Source organism: Bombina bombina, chromosome 5, assembly GCF_027579735.1.
Source record: "Bombina bombina isolate aBomBom1 chromosome 5, aBomBom1.pri, whole genome shotgun sequence".
Classification (NCBI taxonomy): Eukaryota; Metazoa; Chordata; class Amphibia; order Anura; family Bombinatoridae; genus Bombina; species Bombina bombina.
The window spans coordinates 799,358,534-799,384,477 of NC_069503.1; the positions used below are offsets into that span (position 1 = coordinate 799,358,534).

Consider the following 25,944-nt stretch of genomic DNA (forward strand, 5'->3'; position numbering starts at 1 on the left):
GCTTGTAAATAGAACTTTAAAGCACGAACTACATCAAGATTGTGTAAAAGACGTTCCTTCTTTGAAGATGGATTAGGACACAGAGAAGGAACAACTATTTCCATGTTAATATTCTTGTTAGAAACAACAGATATTTGTCCTTTAAAGGAACTAGCTGACAGTCCTTTCTCCAATCCTTCTTGGAGAAAGGACAATATCCTGGGAATCCTAATCTTACTCCATGAGTAACCCTTGGATTCACACCAACGAAGATATTTCCGCCATATCTTATGGTAGATTTTCCTGGTGACAGGCTTTCTAGCCTGAATCAGAGTATCTATAACTGACTCAGAGAACCCACGCTTTGATAGAATTAAGTGTTCAATCTCCAAGCAGTCAGACGCAGAGAAATTAGATTTGGATGCTTGAACAGACCTTGGATTAGAAGGTCCTGCCTCATTGGCAGAGTCCATGGTGGAACGGATGACATGTCCACTAGGTCTGCATACCAAGTCCTGCATGGCCACGAAGGCGCTATTAGAATCACCGACGCCCTCTCCTGCTTGATTCTGGCAACCAGACGAGGAAGGAGAGGAAATGGTGGAAACACATAGGCCAGATTGAAGGACCAAGGCGCTGCTAGAGCATCTATCAACACCGCCTGGGGATCCCGGGACCTGGACCCGTAAAGAGGAAGTTGGGCATTCTGACGGGATGCCATCAGATCCAATTCTGGAGTGCCCCATAGCTGAGTCAGCTGGGCAAATACCTCCGGGTGGAGTTCCCACTCCCCCGTGTGAAAAGTCTGACGACTTAGAATATCCGCCTCCCAGTTGTCTACTCCTGGGATGTGAATTGCTGAGAGATGGCAGGAGTGATCCTCCGCCCACCTGATTATTTTGGTTACCTCCGTCATTGCTAGGGAGCTCTACCACATTCACTTTAACCTCCCGAGAGAGACCCTAGTGCTTAGAGCCAGCAAAGAGAATGACTGGGGGTTGGAGCTAGAGGGGGAGCTATATGGACAGCTCTGCTGTGTGCTCTCTTTGCCACTTCCTGTAGGGAATGAGAATATCCCACAAGTAAAGGATGAATCCGTGGACTGGATACACCTTGCAAGAGAAATACTATTGTACTTAGCTTTTTAACCGTATTTAGACTTCTATCTTACCAACAGACCTTGCCTAGATTTAGGCGCTCCTTCAGGCATTTTTCTTGTTCATTCACATATTGTGGGCAGCTAGGGGCCCATTCTGTTTAGGAGCTATAGGTCATAATCAGCGCTGTTAGATATTTGTTTCTATCCTTCAGATCTATAGTAGTCATGAACTGTCCCTTATGGACTAAGGGAAGAATAGACCTTATCGTCTCCATCTTGAACGGGGGGATATTCAGAAACTTGTTTATGCACTTTAGATACAGAATCGGGCGGAAAGTTACCTCCTTTCTTGGAACCATGAAAAGGTCGAAGAAGTATCCCAAGCCTCATTCCTCTATGGAAACCGAGACAATGACTCCTAAGGAGGACAGATCCCGAACGCACCCTAGAAAAGCATCCCTTCTTCTCTGGTTTTGATGACAGATTTGTGAGAAGGAATCTGCCCTTAGGTGGAAGAGATCTGAACCCAATTCTGTAACTCTGAGCAATGACCTCCAGGACCCTGCACATCCCTGAACCAAGCTTCTGAGAAGAGCGAAAATCTGACCCCTACCTGATCCATAGACTGATCGGGTGCAACCCCTTCATGCTAATTTAGTCTCAGCTGGCTTCTTGTTCTGCTTGGACTTATTAGAGGACTGAGCCAGCTTCCAAGTCTTAGGTTGCTTGGTCTTAGCGGAGGATTTTGGACGCTGGGATTTTTCAGAATGAAAATTATTAAATTGTCCCTTAGATCTGTTCTTTTTATCTTGCGGTAGGAAGGCACCCTTGCCCCCCTGTAACCCTGAATAGAAGGGAAAGGAGTTTATACTTAGAAGTCAAGTCCGCAAACCAGGACTTCAGCCACAGAGCGCGCGGGCCTGAACAGAAAACCCAGCAGTTTTAGCATTTAAACGAATAGTTTGCATATTCGCATCACAAATTTACAGGAACAGGGAAAGTCTGAGGAAAAACCCTTTCTTCATAAACTCTATCCAGTCTAGGAATTAAGGTTCCTCAGGCAGTTTGGCCTCCGGAACCTCTAAGGTAGCCAGAACTTCCTTTAAAAGAAAGCGCAAGTGCTCCATCCTAAATCTAAAATCTGGTTCCTCCGCAATCGGGAGGTTTAGAGGCAGCCGATTCAGACCCAGAAAATTCACACTCTGAAGTATCAGAAAGAACTTCATCATCAGATAACCGTCTATCAGCTATAGCCAATAAACTGGATGATGACCCCCTGGAAAGGATAGCAATATTCGACCTTTCGCTTATGGAAGAAAACACGGCTATAAAATCTGCAGGTGTCAAGTGGCAAACTGAGGGACGTTTTAAACAACCTTAAAAATAGTAAGTTGTGAGAACAACAAACATGAAACTACAAAGTAAAAAGAAAAGAAAGTGCACTAAAAATAGCTAACACACGTCTCAAAACAATAAAATTAGTATCTAAAAGTGGTATCAACAATTATGGCATTTATTACATTAATTTAATACAATATCTAAAAACCACCGGTGGCAATACAATGTTTAAAATAAATAAATCTATAAAGTGCATATGCTAGGTTATAAATATGAAATCTTTCAATTTGAGTCTCGTATACAGGAGGAGGAATATTTTATTTCAGAGTTGGACAGCTAACCAACAATCGACAAGTAAGGGGATAAATGGCTCAGCAACTACCTTAAATCTCGTCGAATGTCCCGGTACACCTCACCACTTGTATTTCTTATGGTTGCACTTATGCGCTGGTAACCTCTGGCTTTGTTGCTGATAGTTTCCCCGAGTGTATCCAAACATCTGTCTTAAATGTTTGTATTCTTAATGTCCCGGTATACCTCACCACTGTAACCTTACATTGGTTGCACTCCAGCGTTGGGATCCTTAGAACACTGTTAATGTTTTCCTTCTCCGTGTATGGATCTTTTTAGCAACACTTCCACTTCTGATGTGTGACATGTTTGATCAAGTGAGCGTTGTATCCTCCAATCAGGTATACATTTAAGCGTGTGAAAGGCCATACATGGCTGAAACGCATAGACTAAAAAGACTGAAGATTCACCCAGGAAAATACAGAGCGCTCTGTAAGAATCTTAAATACGAACTGACACTGAAAAGACCTATTTTGAATTTCACACGCTTAAGTGTATAGGCGATTGGAGGAAACAACGCTCATGTGATCAAACACATCAGAAGTGGAAGCGTTGCTAAAAAGATCCAAACATGGAGAAGGAAAACATTAACAGTGTTCTAAGGATACCGGCGCGGAGTGCAACCAATGTAAGGTTACAGCAGTGAGGGATACCGGGACATTAAGAATACAAACATAAGTGCAACCATAAGAAATACAAGTGGTGAGGTATACCGGGACATTCCACTAGATTTAAGGTAGTTGCTGAACCATTTATCCCCTTACTTGTGGATTGTTGGTTAGCTGTCCACCTCTGAAATAATATAATATATATTCATCCTCCTGTATACGAGACTCAAATTGAAAGATTTCATATTTAGAACCTAGCATATGCACTTTATAGATTTATTTATTTTAAACATTGTATTACCACCGGTGGTTTTTAGATATTGTATTAAATTAATGTAAGAAATTCCATTGACACCACTTTTAGATACTAATTTTGTTTTATTGCTTTGAGACTTTTTTTTTAGCTGTTTTTAGCACATCTTTTTGTCTTTTCTGTTTACGTTCGCTTAGCAGGGTGAGGTAAAGCACTAATGGCCGCAAACACCGCCGTTTGTAACTGCGCAGTGAAGTCTGGAGTTAAAAGGCATCCTCCAGATGGAAGATCAAGTGTGCTATAGGAAACTGCACGTGTATTAGGAGATGAAAGCAGGGTGCGCACCTCACGGGACAGGGACCCCTCAGAGGTGGAAGGCTCAGTGGTATCAAACATGTTAACCTTTTTGACATAATCACTTTTTCTAGGCATGTGGAACAAAATTGAGAGGGCGGGTATACCTCGGCCTCCTCACAATAACAAATTATGCTTACCTGATAAAAAAAAAAATTTCCCACGGAAGAAAATTAGAGTCCACAGCTGCATTCATTACTTTTTACGAAATAAGAAACTGGCCACCAGGAGGAGTCAAAGACACCCCAGCCAAAGGCTTAAATACTCCTCCCACTTTCCTCATCCCCCAGTCATTCTGCCAAGGAACAGTAGAAGAAATATCAGGGTGAAAAGGTGCTAGAAGAACACAACTAAGACGCCCCACATAAAAAAAAAAAAAAAACGTGCGGGGGGCTGTGGACTCTTTCCCACGGAAGAAAATTAAATTATCAGGTAAGCATAATTTATGCTATTCTTCCTAATGGGAAAGAGTCCACAGTCACATTCATTACTTTTGGGAAAACCACACCCAAGCTAAAGGACACTGAATGCCAAAATGGGAGGGTACAATAGGGAGCCCATTCTGAGAGCACCAAGCCTGAAACCATTACCCTACAAAAACCCCACTTCGTCCAAAGCCGAGAAAACTATAAAAAAGGAAAGGCCCCAAGGACACTGACCAGCAGATAGTCCAGAAGCCTAGCAAGAGACCGCAAAATCGGACTCCACTAAGCCAACAGTCCTCCAGGAGACACCCTCGACCAACGGTCGGTCCCTCACTAAAGAGGAGAACACCAGACCCGGACAAAAAACCCTGAGTCAAGAACACGCATTCATCATCAGGATGGCCCAGAAGAATATTGGCCGAGAAGTAAAAAAGCGGCAAGCAAGAGAACAGATTGCAAAAGAAAAAAACTCACAGAGGGCACACTCTAGGCAATCAAAGCTGCCAGACCTACACAAAGGGCTCCAAAAGGGGAAACACATAACCTCAACGAGGCCCACTGCACCCCCAAGAGAGAGAGAGCGAGAGGTTACACCCAGAACCCGAAGGTGAATGGTAATCCTGGACCTTCTGCTTACAAGAACAACAAAAAGACGAGGACCATCAAGAACGTTCAACCAAGTGCGTTTATTCAGGCTTGAATAGTAAATCACAAAATTGTGTACAAGGTTAGGTGGTGCTGATCTGACTAGTTTCGCGCATGCTCAGTGCGCTTCATCTTACAAGCCCAGGGAGCTATCTTACTATGCCAACCTAGATCCTGAAGATAATCTCAGAAACCACTCCCAGCCGGGCCAGCCCAAGCATTGGCAGGTCTGAACCAGGGGAACAGAAGAACCCCAACACCAGCTCAAAAACGAGTGAAAGAATGGCCACAGCCATCTCAACAGAGCACGGGTGCCAACCTGACTCCCTAGAAACAGACAAGGCCATAGACCCAAAGGAATCTAACAAAAGGCCCACCATAGTCTTGACACGGAACCAGCAAGACTCCAGATGGAACGCAACAACCCAGAGAAAAACACCCTCACTGAAAGGTAAACTCTCCGTTCCAACCTTCTGAATCCAATAGAATCCCTAGAAAAAGGACAACAACTCCATAAGGAGGAGAATAAGTCCCCCACCCTAAGAAAAGAGATGGGGCCAAAAAGGCAGAGCACCTGCCCACAAGACACAAAGCCACAGGCTAAAAGAGAGATCAATCTCCAATGCAGATGAACTTGGAAGAAATCCCCCTAAGGAATTAGCTTGCTAGCACATATCCAATGTGCAATAGCTGCAGCAGAGACACTGCAAACCAATTTGCCTGCACAGCAGTGAATCCATAAGGTTACCAAAGCAAGCTGACCAAGGGAAACCGACCATAAAGGCGTAATTGCAGCCCAATGAGCATCAGCACTCAGACAACCTGGCCAACCGTGACCAGTTCAATTAGTCCAAGTAAATGGACATAGTCCAAGTTCACAGGAACTGGGGAACCCCAAACCAGCCTTAGAGCCAAAAAGTCCGGCAACAACTCCACAAAGGAAAACACTGAGCGAAGTCTCAGCAACCGGAAAAAACAAAGGATGATAATAAGATAACTTGCAAGCCCCAACCCAAGGAAGAGACCACCCTTTGTTAAAGTCTAAAGCTCTAAAGGAGCTGAGGCGTTAAGTCGTTCAAAGACACTAGAGCACATAGACTCTCAAACACCCGCAGGACAACAAGCAGGGGCATACCCCGAAGCCAAAAATCACTCGAGCAAAGGCTGGTCTCCGCATCACCTCCATACAATCAGAGGATCATAGAGAGAAAAGGATGCACAGCATCCCGAGCACCAAACAGAGCACAAGGAGACCACGCCCAGTGCCCTTAACAGGGAATGACCATACCCAGGTCCCTAAAAGGAGACCTAACTCACATGGAGAAAACAGATGAAGACCAAAAGGTCTCCTAAAAAAAAAAAAAAAAAAGCTAGACAGTACACAGTCAAATGTGCAATAGCTGCAGCTGGTCACATTCTGCAACCCATCTGCTGCAGGGCAGCTGAACTACCCAATAAACTAGTAGCTGCTGAGAACTAAGTCCAGAAGGACAATTCCCAGGGCCTCAAATGAAAAAAAAGGCCAAACCGCCCAACTCGGCGGCAAGAGGGCGCAAGCCCACCAACCCTCCACTACATGGAGAGGAGCTCAAGGGTCTGACAACCCCAGACACGGGAGAGACGCAGCGGAACTACACTGACCCAGTCATCCAAATTGAAGGCTATAAAGACTGAGACAATCCTTCCTGCCTCACGGACCCACTAGTCCTCTAGAATGCTTAGTTGAACACAGAAGATAACATGAGCACTCAGCGCCTCTACCAGACCAGCCAAGCAGAGCAGCACCAAGTGTCTGAACAGCTACCAGACAGAACCCAAACAAGACCAGCCTCCAATCCGGATCCTAACTGTCAAGCCACATAAATCCTTCCTCAGAAGGGAAGGAGGACAACAGACAGGACATCCTATCAGATGAAAATAAAATACAAACGTAACCCGTAGGTTGACGCCCCAAAAGAAACAAGCATAACGCAGGACCAGCCAAACAGAGCCCTGATCTTCAGAAAAAAAAATGCAAAAGATCTCAATACATGAACAATCAAGAGATTACATAATGCGCCATTCGAAGGGCAGAACGCGAAGGCACGCAATTCTGTAACTAAAGGCACAACACTCGGACAGTCACACCCGCAGAGAACTGTACAGTCCAAAGTGGAATACCCGGGACAACAGGAGCAGGGAAGGGACCCCCTGAACTCGCCAAAAACTTCCTTTAGAAGAAGAGCCAATTCCTAAAACTAAAGTCTGGTTCCTCCGCAGCTGGAGGTTAAGAGGCAGCAGGACTCTGACCTAGAAAGTTCATAGTCTCAGAAAGAACTTCATCCTCGGATAACCCAATCAGTTAAATTATTTGATGTACTGTGGGAAGGAGTGCAATATATAACATTTCGCTTGCGCTTAACAGGGCGAGGTAAAGCATTAAGGCCGCGGACACCGTCGTCTGAACTGCGCAGTAACATCTGGAGAAAAAAAGCCCCCTCCAGATGGAGGATCAGCAATGCTACGGGAAAATTACATGTGTATAGAGATAACAATGTAGGGTACGCACCAACGGCTCAGTGATATCAAACATATTTGATATCACTTTATCAAGGCATATGGAACATAATTGAGAGGGAGAACTAGGGCCTCCTCCCGATATAAATAGGAATTGCTCTTTTGAAATAGAGAGTGTGCCCTCTAAAGAAACCGAATCCTCCATCACTAGTGCAATAACCGGAAAACTAGAGAGAGATAAAACATCCTTTTTTTTCTTAAATAAAATAACGGCACCTCTATACCCCAATAGGTGGGGCACTCACCACCTCATATGACCCAGACAGTACAGAGATGTAAGACTCCTCTCTGATAGTCACGAAGGAGGGAATGAATCACATAGTGCACAATGCAGGACCGCCCCTGCTATGAAAGCGTGCCAAGCTTGTAAGCTGCATGGCTCTCAAAGTGAAACCTGTATATTCCATAACAGCCTAAGAGCCCATAACATCTCACACAAAGCAGTATAAAATCAAATAAACACATAAGATTATTATTTCCCCCTGTTCAATAATCCCCCTAAGGAGATATTAATCCTTGACTCTATAAAGATAAAAGGCGCCACACTGTGACCCTGTCTTCTGGGTTAACATTATATAATAAAAAATGAAACGATCTTACCAGAATCTACGCCGTGGAACAGGAACACGGCCCTTCAAGTGTGACAGGTCATAGCATTGCTCCTGACATGTACTTGAGAGAAGAAAGCAGTCTGCGAAACTTGTCAACGCCAATTGCTGTAGGAGCTGTTAATAAGAGTTGGGATAGTGTCGCAAAGGAGAGCTCTCCCTGCATCTCCGGACTCTAACTTTCACCCAGGCCCTCAGTGAGAAGCTTACAGGGCTACTTAAAACTCCTGTCCCATTGCAACTAGTACCCTCCATAAGTGATAAAACAAATTCTGACACTTCTCTGCCAACCTCCTGGGACGAAAGGCAAAACATGACTGGGGGATGAGGGAAGTGGGAGGAGTATGTAAGCCTTTGGCTGGGGTGTCTTTGCCTCCTCCTGGTGGCCAGGATTTTATTTCCCAAAAGTAATGAATGCGAATGTGGACTCTTTCCCATTAGGAAGAAAATAAACAGGCGTTAGTCTTCGGTATAGAGGGAGTAAGCTCTAAAACGTGTCCTAATATAACAACATAAAAACAGCACCTTTATACCCCCACAATGGCTGGGGCACTCACCACCTCCTATGACCCATGCACCACTTCTCTCCGATAACCAGCACGGCCAGAGAGTAGGAAGAGAAACTACGACCACACTCGGTCACATGGAGCGCAACCTAGGTCCGCCTCCGCTAAGGACAAGTCCGAAAAGCTTGTAAAGCTACGCAGGTCTAAAGTGAAAGTAACCTGTATGTTCTAACCTCAGAAACATCTCACACAACGCAGCATAAATCAAATAAAAATTTAGGAGATTAATCCCCACTGTTCAATAATCTCCCCTCAGGAGATATTAACCCTCGATTCCATACCGATAAAAGGAGCCACACTGTGACCCTGTCTTTTAGCGTTATGTGTGTATAATAAATTAAAAGATCTTACCGGAATCTATGCTGTGGAAAAGAAACACAGCCGCTCAAGTTTGACAGTCCTGTAGCATCGCTCCTGACATGGACTTGAGTGATGGAAACAGGCAGTGAAACTCGTCAACACTGATTGCTTAGGAGCTGTTAATATGAGTCTGGATGGGTTCGCAAAAAGACTCTCCCTGCATCTCCAGACTAACTTTCCTCAATGCTCTCCAGTCTTATTTCGAAGGGTAGATACCCATCATAAGGAACTACTCCGAATCTTCTGACACTTCTCTGCAGACCTCCTGCGACGAAAGGCAAAGAATGACTGGGGGATGAGGGAAGTGGGAGAGGTGTTTAAACCTTTGGCTGGGATGTCTTTGCCTCCTCCTGGTGGCCAGGTTCTGTATTTCCCACAAGGAGTTAAGCCGTAGACTTTCCTCATATTAAGAAGGTAAAGTGAAGCTATGGTCATAATGCTTCCCCTTTATACATTAAAGTATTACTTTCTGTTATAATTTTTAAGCTAAACTAACATATTAAAGTTAATAAACAATTAAAACCTACTGACCTATATTTTCTCCAAAACAAAGTTTCATAACGTTTTAAAAGTTATATCTTTTATTCGCCGATGATGTCACGTTATCCTGCCCACTATTTTCAGCACTGCATGTTCAAAATACTTAAACCAATAACTTTGTGTTTAAAGTGCCATTTTGAAACCTAGGTATTGTAAACGGATTGGTACAGAGCAAAGGATACCCATGGAGTGGGTTTGGAAAACAATTAAATTTGCAGACAAGATTTCTGATATACGGTAGAGATATGTTAATGAAATGCTATTGATAAAGAGCATATTTGGGGTAGTTAGTAACAGGCATAGAAAATATTTACTTACAGTGGCCCTTTAATTTGGGGCTTTGCCTTTTTGCAAATAGTCTGCTAGAAGTAAAGACTTATTTATTTTAAATTTCAGTTATCCTTAAAGGGATAGTCAACACCATAATTATTGTGATTTAAAAAGAAATATAAACCCTTTATTACCCATTCCCCAGTTTTGCATAACCAACACTGTTAGAGAAATACACTTTACCTCTGTGATTACCTTGTATCTAATGCCTCTGCAAACTGCCCCCTTATTTCAGTTCTTTTGACAGATTTGCATTTTAGCCAATCAGTGCTCACTCCAGGGTAACTTTACATGCATGAGCTCAATGTTATCTATATGAAACACATTAACTAATGCAATCTAGTGGTCAAAATGCATTCAGATTAGACGCAGTCTTCAAGGTCTAAGAAATTAGCTTTCAACTAAGATTACCAAAAGAATGAAGCAAAATTTGTGATAAAAGTAAATTGTTAAGTTGTTTAAAATTACATCCCCTATTTAAGTCAAAAGTTTTTTTGGACTTGACTGTCCCTTTAATTATAATCCCCATCAATTTTTTGCAAAGCAGTGAGCACCAGATACGATTAGTAGGGGTATGCAATGACACAAATTCATGGTTAAAACAAAAACATCTATACAGATGCATAAAACAAACTAAACAAAATGTAATTCAAAAGGAGGAGGAGTTGTGCCTAAGGGTTGAAGGGATGGGAGACAGGGAATGGGGTAGCTTGCAAAATGTATTGTAGCTGCAGCAGTGAGACAAAGCAGTTCAAGATTTATTTTGCTGGTTAGAACAAAGAGGAACTTTCACAGAATAGGTGATAAGTCTCTTTAAAGGGACACTGAACCCACATTTTATCTTTCATGATTCAGATAGAAAATTGCTTAAAATTGCATGCTCTAATTTACTCCTATTATCAATTTTGTCTTCATTCCCTTTCTATCTTTATTTTAAAAGCAAAAATGTAAGTTTAGAAGCCGGCCCATTTTTGGTTCTTAACCTCGGTTGTCCTTGCCGATTGGTGGATAAATGCTGTCCAGTGAGCTGAACCAAAATTTGCCTGACTTTAGCTTAGATGCCTTTTTCAAATAAAGATAGAGAGAACACAAAGAAAAAAATAATAGGAGTAAATTAGAAAGTTGCTTAACATTGCATGCTTTTTGAATCATGAAAGAAAAATGTTGGGTTTAGTATCCCTTGAGATGAGATGTAGTCCAGGAAGAGCAGTTTGAGTATTTTGAGATGTGACAAAATACATTTGAGTGAGTTTTAGAGGTTAGGGTCAATATTTTAACTGGATTCTAAAGCCTATAGGAAGCCAGTGTAGGTACTGGCAGAGTCGTGCAGCTGACATGGATCATGAGCATAACTGAGGCATTCATGACTGACTATAGTGGGGACAGGCAAAAACAAGTGAATATTTTGGAAGTGTCTTAGGTAAGAAAAAAGGGGGGGGGGAATCTAAGTTAGGTAGGTGCACATAGCATCATTTTGTAAGAGTGATTGTCAATATTGAAATCCCACCAAAATAAAGGCAGGGACATAACATGAGAAAATCGGGGAACGAGATTTCAAAGTGATCTAAGAATTGCGGTGCCACATTAGGAAGTTGATGCATAACAGCAACATGTATAACTATATGGGAGAAGAAACTAAACATCAGAAAGTTAATGACAGGTTTAGAGGTGAAGAAACCGCAGTGTGGGGGACATAGGAATGCCTATACCACCATTTGTAGTGCAGACTACAATAGACAGTGACACAAAAGCAGTTGGGAGCGGAGCCAGGTTTTTGCGATTAATACAATATAGTTAGCAATTTAAGAATGATTAAACAGTATGATATATATAAAATATATGTAGTTAACAAATGCAACATAGTTTCATTATTTAGCACCAGATATTCCACCAGCTTTCTATAAAATAATGGGTGTGTGGGGTGCCAGCATGTTTGAACTTAAAGGGACAGTCTACACCAAAATTTTTATTGTTTAAAAAGATAGATAATCCATTTATTACCCATTCCCTAATTTTGCATAACCAACACAGTTATATAAATACATGTTTTACCTCTGTGATTACCTAGTATCTAAGCCTCTGTCAAAATAAATTAAATAAGGGGCAGTTTGCAGACATCCATTTTAACCAATCAGAGCTGGTTGCCTGGAACTACACGTGCGTGAGCACAGTGTTATCAATATGACACACATGAACACCCTCTAGTGGTGAAAAACTGTCAAAATGCACTCAGAGAAATTAGTATATGAAGGCTTAGAAATTAGTATAGGAACCTCCAAGGTTTAGCTTTCAACTAAGAATACCAAGAGAACAAAGCAAAATTGGCGATAAAAGTAAATTGGAAAATTGGTTAAAATGACATTCTCTATCTGATCATGTACGTTTATTTTGGACTAGACTGTCCCTTTAAGTTGCTCCTCATCAGTTTCCCCTGCTGTTGACAGGGAGATATTAAACAGGCAATAAAAGACTGTCCAAAAAGGGGTTCAACACAGCGTTGTTTGCACAGAGATAAATAGAAACTATTTCAAACATGGCAGAATCTATTACTTTATAGAAATTAAACCTTTTCACTTATATTTTTAATATTTTAACTGGAAAATTACATCTACATATTGTTCTAAGGCTAATCTTTGTTTTGAATGCATCACTATGTCTAGCATGCATTCACTGTTTAACTTCCCTTTAAAGGAGGTACAGTTCCGCTGCAATATACACTTTCAAAATAGCAAAGCCACCCAATCCAATGAGGTCAATGGAAACCTATCATCACTTGCAAAAACATAATTTATGTAAGAACTTACCTGATAAATTCATTTCTTTCATATTAGCAAGAGTCCATGAGCTAGTGACGTATGGGATATACATTCCTACCAGGAGGGGCAAAGTTTCCCAAACCTCAAAATGCCTATAAATACACCCCTCACCACACCCACAAATTAGTTTAACGAATAGCCAAGAAGTGGGGTGATAAGAAAAAAGAGCAAAAGCATAAAAAATAAAGAATTGGAATAATTGTGCTTTATACAAAAAAATCATAACCACCACAAAAAAGGGTGGGCCTCATGGACTCTTGCTAATATGAAAGAAATGAATTTATCAGGTAAGTTCTTACATAAATTATGTTTTCTTTCATGTAATTAGCAAGAGTCCATGAGCTAGTGACGTATGGGATAATGACTACCCAAGATGTGGATCTTCCACGCAAGAGTCACTAGAGAGGGAGGGATAAAATAAAGACAGCCAATTCCGCTGAAAAATAATCCCAACCAAAATAAAGTTTAAATTTTATAATGAAAAAAAACTGAAATTATAAGCAGAAGATTCAAACTGAAACAGCTGCCTGAAGTACTTTTCTACCAAAAACAGCTTCAGAAGAAGAAAACACATCAAAATGGTAGAATTTAGTAAAAGTATGCAAAGAATACCAAGTTGCTGCTTTGCAAATCTGATCAACCGAAGCTTCATTCCTAAACGCCCAGGAAGTAGAAACTGACCTAGTAGAATGAGCTGTAATCCTTTGAGGCGGAGTTTTACCCGACTCGACATAAGAATGAATTAAAGATTTCAACCAAGATGCCAAAGAAATGGCAGAGGCCTTCTGACCTTTCCTAGAACCGGAAAAGATAACAAATAGACTAGAAGTCTTTCGGAAATTCTTAGTAGCTTCAACATAATATTTCAAAGCTCTAACTACATCCAAAGAATGCAATGATCTCTCCTTAGAATTCTTAGGATTAGGACACAATGAAGGAACCACAATTTCTCTACTAATGTTGTTAGAATTCACAACCTTAGGTAAAAATTTAAAAGAAGTTCGCAACACCGCCTTATCCTGATGAAAAATCAGAAAAGGAGACTCACAAGAAAGAGCAGATAATTCAGAAACTCTTCTGGCAGAAGAGATGGCCAAAAGGAACAAAACTTTCCAAGAAAGTAATTTGATGTCCAACGAATGCATAGGTTCAAACGGAGGAGCTTGAAGAGCCCCCAGAACCAAATTCAAACTCCAAGGAGGAGAAATTGACTTAATGACAGGTTTTATACGAACCAAAGCTTGTACAAAACAATGAATATCAGGAAGATTAGCAATCTTTCTGTGAAAAAGAACAGAAAGAGAAGATTTGTCCTTTCAAGGAACTTGCAGACAAACCTTTATCCAAACCATCCTGAAGAAACTGTAAAATTCTCGGAATTCTAAAAGAAAGCCAGGAAAAATGATGAGAAAGACACCAAGAAATATAAGTCTTCCAGACTCTATAATATATCTCCCTAGATACAGATTTACGAGCCTGTAACATAGTATTAATCACAGAGTCAGAGAAACCTCTTTGACTAAGAATCAAGCGTTCAATCTCCATACCTTTAAATTTAAGGATTTGAGATCCTGATGGAAAAAAGGACCTTGCGACAAAAGGTCTGGTCTTAACGGAAGAGTCCACGGTTGGCAAGAGGCCATCCGGACAAGATCCGCATACCAAAACCTGTGAGGCCATGCTGGAGCTACCAGCAGAACAAACGAGCATTCCTTCAGAATCTTGGAGATTACTCTTGGAAGAAGAACTAGAGGCGGAAAGATATAGGCATAATGATACTTCCAAGGAAGTGACAATGCATCCACTGCTTCCGCTTGAGGATCCCTGGATCTGGACAGATACCTGGGAAGTTTCTTGTTTAGATGAGAGGCCATCAGATCTATTTCTGGAAGTCCCCACATTTGAACAATCTGAAGGAATACCTCTGGGTGTAGAGACCATTCGCCCGGATGTAACGTTTGGCGGCTGAGATAATCCGCTTCCCAATTGTCTATTCCTGGGATATGAACCGCAGAAACTAGACAGGAGCTGGATTCCGCCCATACCAGAATTCGAGATACTTCCTTCATAGCCAGAGGACTGTGAGTCCCTCCTTGATGATTGATGTATGCCACAGTTGTGACATTGTCTGTCTGAAAACAAATGAACGATTCTCTCTTTAGAAGAGGCCATGACTGAAAAGCTCTGAAAATTGCACGGAGTTCCAAAATATTGATCGGTAATCTCACCTCCTGAGATTCCCAAACCCCTTGTGCTGTCAGAGACCCCCAAACAGCTCCCCAACCTGTAAGACTTGCATCTGTTGAAATTACAGTCCAGGTCGGAAGAACAAAAGAAGCCCCCTGAACTAAACGATGGTGATCTGTCCACCACATCAGAGAGTGTCGTACAATCGGTGTTAAAGATATTAATTGAGATATCTTTGTGTAATCCCTGCACCACTGGTTCAGCATACAGAGCTGAAGAGGTCGCATGTGAAAACGAGCAAAGGGGATCGCGTCCGATGCTGCAGTCAGAAGACCTAGAATTTCCATGCATAAAGCTACCGAAGGGAATGATTGTGACTGAAGGTTTCGACAAGCTGATATCAACTTTAGACGTCTCTTGTCTGTCAAAGACAGAGTCATGGACACTGCATCTATCTGAAAACCTAAAAAGGTTACTCTTGTCTGAGGAATCAATGAACTTTTTGGTAAAATGATCCTCCAACCATGATCTTGAAGAAACAACACAAGTCGATTCGTATGAGATTCTGCTAAATGTGAAGACTGAGCAAGTACCAAGATATCGTCCAAATAAGGAAATACCACAATACCCTGTTCTCTGATTACAGACAGAAGGGCACCGAGAACCTTTGTAAAAATTCTTGGAGCTGTAGCTAGGCCAAACGGTAGAGCCACAAACTGGTAATGCTTGTCTAGGAAAGAGAATTTCAGAAACTGATAGTGATCTGGATGAATCGGAATATGCAGATATGCATCCTGTAAATCTATTGTGGACATATAATGCTCTTGCTGAACAAAAGGCAGGATAGTCCTTACAGTTACCATTTTGAATGTTGGTATCCTTACATAACGATTCAATATTTTTAGATCCAGAACTGGTCTGAAGGAATTCTCCTTCTTTGGTACAATGAAGAGATTTGAATAAAACCCCAGCCCCTGTTCCAGAACTGGAACTGGCATAATTACTCCAGCCAACTCTAGATCTGAAACACATTTCAGAAATGCTTGAGCCTTCGCTAGGTTTACTGGGACATGGGAAAGAAAAAATCTCTTTGCAGGAGGCCTTATCTTGAAGCCAATTCTGTACCCTTCTGAAACAATGTTCTGAATCCAGAGATTGTGAAAGGAATTGAACCAAATTTCTTTGAAAAAACGTAATCTGCCCCCTACCAGCTGAGCTGGAATGAGGGCCGCACCTTCATGTGGACTTGGGAGCTGGCTTTGGTTTTCTAAAAGGCTTGGATTTATTCCAGACTGGAGATGGTTTCCAAACTGATACCGCTCCTGAGGATGAAGGATCAGGCTTTTGTTCCTTGTTGTGATGAAAGGAACGAAAACGATTATTAGACCTAAATTTACCTTTAGATTTTTTATCCTGTGGTAAAAAAGTTCCTTTCCCTCCAGTAACAGTTGAGATAATAGAATCCAACTGAGAACCAAATAATTTATTACCCTGGAAAGAAAGGGAAAGCAGAGTAGACTTAGAAGACATATCAGCATTCCAAGTTTTAAGCCATAAAGCTCTTCTAGCTAAAATAGCTAGAGACATATACCTGACATCAACTCTAATGATATCAAAGATGGCATCACAAATAAAATTATTAGCATGTTGTAGAAGAATAATAATGCTATGAGAATTATGATCTGTTACTTGTTGCGCTAAAGCTTCTAACCAAAAAGTTGAAGCTGCAGCAACATCCGCCAAAGATATAGCAGGTCTAAGAAGATTACCTGAACACAAGTAAGCTTTTCTTAGAAAGGATTCAATTTTCCTATCTAAAGGATCCTTAAAGGAAGTACCATCTGCCGTAGGAATAGTAGTACGCTTAGCAAGAGTAGAGACAGCCCCATCAACCTTAGGGATTTTGTCCCAAAATTCTAATCTGTCAGATGGCACAGGATATAATTGCTTAAAACGTTTAGAAGGAGTAAAAGAATTACCCAAATTATTCCATTCCCTGGAAATTACTTCAGAAATAGCACCAGGGACAGGAAACACTTCTGGAATAACTACAGGAGATTTAAAAACCTTATCTAAACGTTTAGATTTAGTATCAAGAGGACTAGAATCCTCAATTTCTAATGCAATTAGGACTTCTTTAAGTAAAGAACGAATAAATTCCATTTTAAATAAATATGAAGATTTATCAGCATCAACCTCTGAGACAGAATCCTCCGAATCAGAGGAACCAATATCAGTATGATGATGTTCATTTAAAAATTCATCTGAAAAAAGAGAAGTTTTAAAAGACTTTTTACGTTTACTAGAAGGAGGAATAACAGACATAGCCTTCTTAATGGATTTAGAAACAAAATCTCTTATGTTATCAGGAACACTCTGAGTATTAGATGTTGACGGAACAGCAACAGGTAATGTAACAGTACTAAAGGAAATATTATCTGCATTAGCAAGTTTGTCATGACAAACAGTACAAACAACAGCTGGAGGAACAGATACCAAAAGTTTACAGCAGATACACTTAGCTTTGGTAGCTCCAGCACCAGGCAGCGATTTTCCAGAAGTATCTTCTGACTCAGCTTCAACGTGGGACATCTTGCAATATGTAATAGAAAAAACAACATATAAAGCAAAATTGATCAAATTCCTTAAATGACAGTTTCAGGAATGGGAAAAAAATGCCAGTGAACAAGCTTCTAGCAACCAGAAGCAATAAATAATGAGACTTAAATAATGTGGAGACAATAGTGACGCCCACATTATTTGGCGCCTAAATGCTTTTGGCGCCAAAAATGACGCCACATCCGGAACCCCGACACCTTTGGCACAAAAAAACGTCAAAAATGATGCAACTTCCGGCGACACGTATGACGCCGGAAACAGAAAAAAAAAAATTTTGCGCCAAAAAAGTCCGCACCAAGAATGACGCAATAAAATGAAGCATTTTCAGCCCCCGCGAGCCTAACAGCCCACAGGGAAAAGTAAAATTTTAAGGTAAGAAAAAATGATTTATTCATATGCATTATCCCAAATATGAAACTGACTGTCTGAAATAAGGAATGTTGAACATCCTGAGTCAAGGCAAATAAATGTTTGAATACATATATTTAGAACTTTATATAAAAGTGCCCAACCATAGCTTAGAGTGTCACAGAAAATAAGACTTACTTACCCCAGGACACTCATCTACATGTAGTAGAAAGCCAAACCAGTACTGAAACGAAAATCAGTAGAGGAAATGGTATATATAAGAGTATATCGTTGATCTGAAAAGGGAGGTAAGAGATGAATCTCTACGACCGATAACAGAGAACCTATGAAATAGACCCCGTAGAAGGAGATCACTGCATTCAAATAGGCAATACTCTCCTCACATCCCTCTGACATTCACTGCACGCTGAGAGGAAAACCGGGCTCCAACCTGCTGCGGAACGCATATCAACGTAGAATCAAGCACAAACTTACTTCACCACCTCCATAGGAGGCAAAGTTTGTAAAACTGATTTGTGGGTGTGGTGAGGGGTGTATTTATAGGCATTTTGAGGTTTGGGAAACTTTGCCCCTCCTGGTAGGAATGTATATCCCATACGTCACTAGCTCATGGACTCTTGCTAATTACATGAAAGAAACCTTTTTGATCATTCCTGGCTATAATCCCCTGAGCTGTGACTCAATCTAATAAAGCAATATCATCTTTGTTACCAACTATGCAATTATGAGGATGTTTTCACATTTCCAAAACTATATCATTCTGAGTGAAATTATAGTAACGATTGTTACTATTTTGTCTTTGAATCAGTTGAGTGTTTATATAGATATAGCTAGAAAGTATACAATTAATTGACAACTTTATATTATATTAAAGTGAATGTAAATTTTGATGCTTAAGTGCCCGGGTTTTAAAAAATTCGATTAAAAACAGGGGCACTTTAATTCATCAAAATTTCCCTCCTGTTGTGAAAAAAAAAAAAAAAAAAAAAAAAAAAAAAAAAACTTACCTTTTAATCTTCACAGCAGTTCCAGCTTCCTCCGGTCGTCGCAAGCCATTTCTGATGTCAGAAATGATGGATAGGTCATCTTCCAATCACAACTTCCCCCCCGGAGGAATCAGTGTCTGATTCAACGCAGTGATTAGAGGAAGCAGGATTCCTCATTTTAGACCCAGGAAGAGGCTTTGCAACGGGTGGAGGAAGCTGGAGCTACTGTGAAGATTAAAAAAGGTAAGGTTTTTTTTCACAACAGGAGTGAAATATAAATTTTGATGAATTAAAGTGCCCCTATTTTTAATAAAAAATTTAAAAACCGGGCACTTTAGCATCAAAATTTACATTCACTTTAATGAGGCAAAGAAGCCTGGAACACAAGCTGAAAGACACAACACCACTTCAATCAATGTGATTTTACCAGGGCTTTATAGACCATATCATCCCATTTTAACTATATAGGTAACCATTACAAAAGAGCAAAATGTGCATTTTAGCAGGCAGCTAGGTATTGGAGAGAAATAAAGGAATATTTAAAGGGACATTAAACCCTAATTTTTTCTTTCATGATTCAGATAGAGAATACCATTTAAAACAACTTTCCAATTTACTTCTAGTATATAATTTGCTTCATTCTCTTGATATTCTGTCCTGAAAAGCATATCTAGATAGGCACAGTAGCTACTGATTGGTGGCTGCACATAGATGCCTCATGTAATTGGCTCACCCATGTGCATTGCTATTTCTTTAATAAAGGATATCTAAATAATGAAGAAAATTAGATAATAGAAGTAAATTGGAATGTTGTTTAAAATTGTATTCTCAGAATCATGAAAGATTTTTTGGGGGTTGAATGTCCCTTTAAGTGAGTAGAAAAAAACCCAGCTGTTATCTGTATACAGAAAATAGTCTTCCTCTTTGAAGCACAGATGAATAACTTTAGTTCTATAAAAATAAGATTCAATAGAATAAAAATAAAAAAAGGACACTTACTCTTCTAGTACAGGAAAGTAAACCAGAAATTCTGGTACATTAACAACTCCTTCCAAGCTGAAATCATATTTGCAGCCAAACAGCGGATAATTCCCCTTCTCCTGAAAATTGACAGAGTAGATATCATTGCCGAAAGAATTTGTATCTGATGCTTCAAGACGCTTGCTGCAGAGAAAATATATACATATTATAAAAAAGGGAAAAAAATCTACAATTTACAAAGTTTTTTTTTTTTTTTTTATCCCATTCCATATAAGATATCTTTTTTTTCCCCCGTTTGTTCCTGTATGGAATAAACCACATTTTACTGTAAGACTTATTTAAAGTGACAGTGTACTATAAAATTGATTTCCCCTTAATATGTTTCCAAAGAAATGTTATACCAGCTGCAGTTTAAAATGTATGGGAATTTGCTTTATGTTTAAAATGAAAGCATATAAAATAGCAAGTTATAATAATTGAAACCACCCCGCAACAAATGGGTTAGCTTGAAGGGACAGCTTCCCTTATCTTATCTCTCTTTATACACAAAGTCCTTATCTTTTCCTGCATTGTACACTGAAAGCCCAATTCTTAGAGAAAATGACAAAATGAAGGTAAAGGATCCATTTGAAGAAAAAAAAAATGAAATAACTCCAGCAGGTAAAATTAATATTTGAAAACACATAAAAGGGAGGGGGGTCACTTTAAGCTACAAACTGTACAACAAATGGAATACAAATATTTTCTGCCTAATACGTACTAGAGCTGCAACAACTAATCGGCATAATGAATAATAATGGATTATGAAAATAATTGTCAACAAATTTAAATCGATTAGTTGGTTTGCAATTAGTTGGTCTGTGCACAGCACCAGCTGCTTTACTCAAATGAGCTCCAGCACATGGTATTGTGTTTTATGGTTATGCACTTAGCCTAAAGGACATCTACAGACATTTTACTTTTCACTTTTTTAGGACACTAAGTTTCTTTTTAAGTTTGCAACTACTCCTGGCTTATGTGGAACCCAGAAATAAAATAGGAGTCATAATTTGGATTGTTTATATAAAATCAGGTGATTTGGGACTATGCTTTGCATGATATAGTGCTGAGCTTGTTATTTACACCTAGCCTAGATTGATGGCATTTGCTATATGAATTGATGTCACTATTACCCATTTGCACAATTTTTAGCAGATCGCTTGCTATTGCTGATTTATGTACTCTATAGATAAATGTGTAAGGCTGTGTACTTTTACTGGTATATAGTATTTAGCCCTTTTGCCTTTTTTTTTCCTTTCTATTTTTAATTAATTGGAATATGTACCAAATTCAACCTCTAAGTATATCTGTTATTTTAATAGTGGACTAGATATTTTCCCCCCTAACCTTATAGATTGTTATTTACCATCCCCTGTGCATGTAGATATTCAAGATATTTTTAAGTTAAAATGAAGACCAGGCTCACTTTGTTGAGAGGCCCCTTGCATTGGTGGAGATCTAACAAAGACAAATAGCACACCTTGGTGAAATTGGGAAAAACATAATTTATGCTTACCTGATAAATTCCTTTCTTCTGTTGTGTGATCAGTCCACGGGTCATCATTACTTCTGGGATATTATCTCCTCCCCTACAGGAAGTGCAAGAGGATTCACCCAGCAGAGCTGTATATAGCTCCTCCCCTCTACGTCACTCCCAGTCATTCGACCAAGAATCAACGAGAAAGGAGAAACCAAGGGTGAAGTGGTGACTGGAGTATAATTTAAAAGATATTTACCTGCCTTAAAACAGGGCGGGCCGTGGACTGATCACACAACAGAAGAAAGGAATTTATCAGGTAAGCATAAATTATGTTTTCTTCTGTTATGTGTGATCAGTCCACGGGTCATCATTACTTCTGGGATACCAATACCAAAGCAAAAGTACACGGATGACGGGAGGGATAGGCAGGCTCATTATACAGAAGGAACCACTGCCTGAAGAACCTTTCTCCCAAAAATAGCCTCCGAAGAAGCAAAAGTGTCAAATTTGTAAAATTTGGAAAAAGTATGAAGCGAAGACCAAGTTGCAGCCTTGCAAATCTGTTCAACAGAGGCCTCATTCTTAAAGGCCCAAGTGGAAGCCACAGCTCTAGTAGAATGAGCTGTAATTCTTTCAGGAGGCTGCTGTCCAGCAGTCTCATAGGCTAAACGAATTATGCTACGAAGCCAGAAGGAGAGAGAGGTAGCCGAAGCCTTATGACCTCTCCTCTGACCAGAGTACACGACAAACAGGGAAGACGTTTGTCGAAAATCCTTAGTTGCCTGCAAGTAGAACTTGAGGGCACGAACTACATCCAGATTGTGTAGAAGACGTTCCTTCTTTGAAGAAGGATTTGGACACAAGGATGGAACAACAATCTCTTGATTGATATTCCTGTTAGTGACTACCTTAGGTAAGAACCCAGGTTTAGTACGCAGAACTACCTTGTCTGAGTGAAAAATCAGATAAGGAGAATCACAATGTAAGGCTGATAACTCAGAGACTCTTCGAGCCGAGGAAATAGCCATTAAAAACAGAACTTTCCAAGATAACAATTTTATATCAATGGAATGAAGGGGTTCAAACGGAACACCCTGTAAAACGTTAAGAACTAAGTTTAAACTCCATGGCGGAGCAACAGTTTTAAACACAGGCTTGATCCTAGCTAAAGCCTGACAAAAGGCATGGACGTCTGGATTTTCTGACAGACGCCTGTGTAACAAGATGGACAGAGCTGAGATCTGTCCCTTTAATGAGCTAGCCGATAAACCCTTTTCTAAACCCTCTTGTAGAAAGGACAATATCCTAGGAATCCTAACCTTACTCCAGGAGTAACCTTTGGATTCGCACCAGTATAGGTATTTACGCCATATCTTATGGTAAATCCTTCTGGTAACAGGCTTCCTAGCCTGTATCAGGGTATCAATAACCGACTCAGAAAAACCACGTTTTGATAAAATCAAGCGTTCAATTTCCAAGCAGTCAGCTTCAGAGAAGTTAGATTTTGATGTTTGAATGGACCCTGTATCAGAAGGTCCTGTCTTAGAGGTAGAGACCAAGGCGGACAGGATGACATGTCCACTAGATCTGCATACCAAGTCCTGCGTGGCCATGCAGGCGCTATTAGAATCACTGATGCTCTCTCCTGTTTGATTTTGGCAATCAATCGAGGAAGCAGCGGGAAGGGTGGAAACACATAAGCCATCCCGAAGTTCCAAGGTGCTGTCAAGGCATCTATCAGAACCGCTCCCGGATCCCTGGATCTGGACCCGTAGCGAGGAAGTTTGGCGTTCTGGCGAGACGCCATGAGATCTATCTCTGGTTTGCCCCAACGTCGAAGTATTTGGGCAAAGATCTCCGGATGAAGTTCCCACTCCCCCGGATGAAAAGTCTGGCGACTCAAGAAATCCGCCTCCCAGTTCTCCACTCCCGGGATGTGGATTGCTGACAGGTGGCAAGAGTGAGACTCTGCCCAGCGAATTATCTTTGATACTTCCATCATTGCTAGGGAGCTTCTTGTCCCTCCTTGATGGTTGATGTAAGCTACAGTCGTGATGTTGTCCGACTGAAACCTGATGAACCCCCGAGTTTTTAACTGGGGCCAAGCCAGAAGGGCATGGAGAACTGCTCTTAATTCCAGAATGTTTATTGGCAGGAGACTTTCCTCCTGATTCCATTGTCCCTGAGCCTTCAGAGAATTCCAGACAGCGCCCCAACCTAGTAGGCTGGCGTCTGTTGTTACAATTGTCCAGTCCGGCCTGCTGAATGGCATCCCCCTGGACAGATGTGGCCGAGAAAGCCACCATAGGAGAGAGTTTCTGGTCTCTTGATCCAGATTCAGAGTAGGGGACAAGTCTGAGTAATCCCCATTCCACTGACTCAGCATGCACAATTGCAGCGGTCTGAGATGTAGACGTGCAAAGGGTACTATGTCCATTGCTGCTACCATTAAGCCGATCACCTCCATGCATTGAGCTACTGACGGGAGTTGAATGGAATGAAGGACACGGCATGCATTTAGAAGCTTTGTTAATCTGTCTTCTGTCAGATAAATCTTCATTTCTACAGAATCTATAAGAGTCCCCAAGAATGGAACTCTTGTGAGAGGAAAAAGAGAACTTTTCTTTTCGTTCACTTTCCATCCATGCGACCTTAGAAATGCCAGAACTAACTCTGTATGAGACTTGGCAGTTTGAAAGCTTGAAGCTTGTATCAGAATGTCGTCTAGGTACGGAGCTACCGAAATTCCTCGCGGTCTTAGTACCGCCAGAAGGGCACCCAGAACCTTTGTGAAGATTCTTGGAGCCGTAGCCAATCCGAATGGAAGAGCTACAAACTGGTAATGCCTGTCTAAGAAGGCAAACCTTAGATACCGGTAATGATCTTTGTGAATCGGTATGTGAAGGTAAGCATCCTTTAAATCCACTGTGGTCATGTACTGACCCTTTTGGATCATGGGTAAGATTGTCCGAATAGTTTCCATTTTGAACGATGGAACTCTTAGGAATTTGTTTAGGATCTTTAAATCCAAGATTGGCCTGAAAGTTCCCTCTTTTTTGGGAACCACAAACAGGTTTGAGTAAAACCCTTGTCCTTGTTCCGACCGCGGAACCGGATGGATCACTCCCATTAATAACAGATCTTGTACACAGCGTAGAAACGCTTCTTTCTTTATCTGGTTTGTTGACAACCTTGACAGATGAAATCTCCCTCTTGGGGGAGAGAATTTGAAGTCTAGAAGGTATCCCTGAGATATGATCTCTAGCGCCCAGGGATCCTGAACATCTCTTGCCCAGGCCTGGGCGAAGAGAGAGAGTCTGCCCCCCACTAGATCCGGTCCCGGATCGGGGGCCCTCGGTTCATGCTGTCTTTGGGGCAGCAGCAGGTTTCCTGGCCTGCTTGCCCTTGTTCCAGGACTGGTTAGGTTTCCAGCCTTGTCTGTAACGAGCAACAGCTCCTTCCTGTTTTGGTGCAGTGGAAGTTGATGCTGCTCCTGCTTTGAAATTCCGAAAGGGACGAAAATTAGACTGTCTAGCCTTAGCTTTGGCTTTGTCTTGAGGCAGGGCGTGGCCCTTACCTCCTGTAATGTCAGCGATAATTTCTTTCAAACCGGGCCCAAATAAAGTTTGCCCCTTGAAAGGTATATTAAGTAATTTGGACTTAGAAGTTACATCAGCTGACCAGGATTTTAGCCACAGCGCCCTACGTGCCTGAATGGCGAATCCTGAGTTCTTAGCCGTAAGTTTGGTTAAATGTACTACGGCCTCCGAAATGAATGAATTAGCTAGTTTAAGGACTCTAAGCCTGTCCGTAATGTCGTCCAGCGTAGCTGAACTAAGGTTCTCTTCCAGAGACTCAATCCAAAATGCTGCCGCAGCCGTAATCGGCGCGATGCATGCAAGGGGTTGCAATATAAAACCTTGTTGAACAAACATTTTCTTAAGGTAACCCTCTAATTTTTTATCCATTGGATCTGAAAAAGCACAGCTATCCTCCACCGGGATAGTGGTACGCTTAGCTAAAGTAGAAACTGCTCCCTCTACCTTAGGGACCGTTTGCCATAAGTCCCGTGTGGTGGCGTCTATTGGAAACATCTTTCTAAATATTGGAGGGGGTGAGAACGGCACACCGGGTCTATCCCACTCCTTAGTAACAATTTCAGTTAGTCTCTTAGGTATAGGAAAAACGTCAGTACTCGCCGGTACCGCAAAGTATTTATCCAACCTACACAATTTTTCTGGTATTGCAACAGTGTTACAATCATTAAGAGCCGCTAAAACCTCCCCTAGTAATACACGGAGGTTCTCCAATTTAAATTTAAAATTTGAAATATCTGAATCCAATCTGTTTGGATCAGAACCATCACCCACAGAATGAAGCTCTCCGTCCTCATGTTCTGCAAGCTGTGACGCAGTATCAGACATGGCCCTAGTATTATCAGCGCACTCTGTTCTC

At 41.1% G+C, this 25,944-nt stretch overlaps 1 protein-coding gene across 6 annotated transcripts in view; it reads right to left on the reverse strand.

The window, feature by feature from the left end:
* RNMT (RNA guanine-7 methyltransferase) overlaps positions 1-25,944 on the reverse strand; it is a 195,932-nt gene that overhangs the window by 113,559 nt on the left and 56,429 nt on the right. For all 6 annotated transcript variants that reach the window (XM_053714880.1, XM_053714883.1, XM_053714882.1 and 3 more), the window contains one exon: positions 19,989-20,153. In XM_053714880.1, coding sequence (XP_053570855.1) covers positions 19,989-20,153 — 165 coding nt within the window. The remainder of the gene's footprint in view (positions 1-19,988; positions 20,154-25,944) is intronic.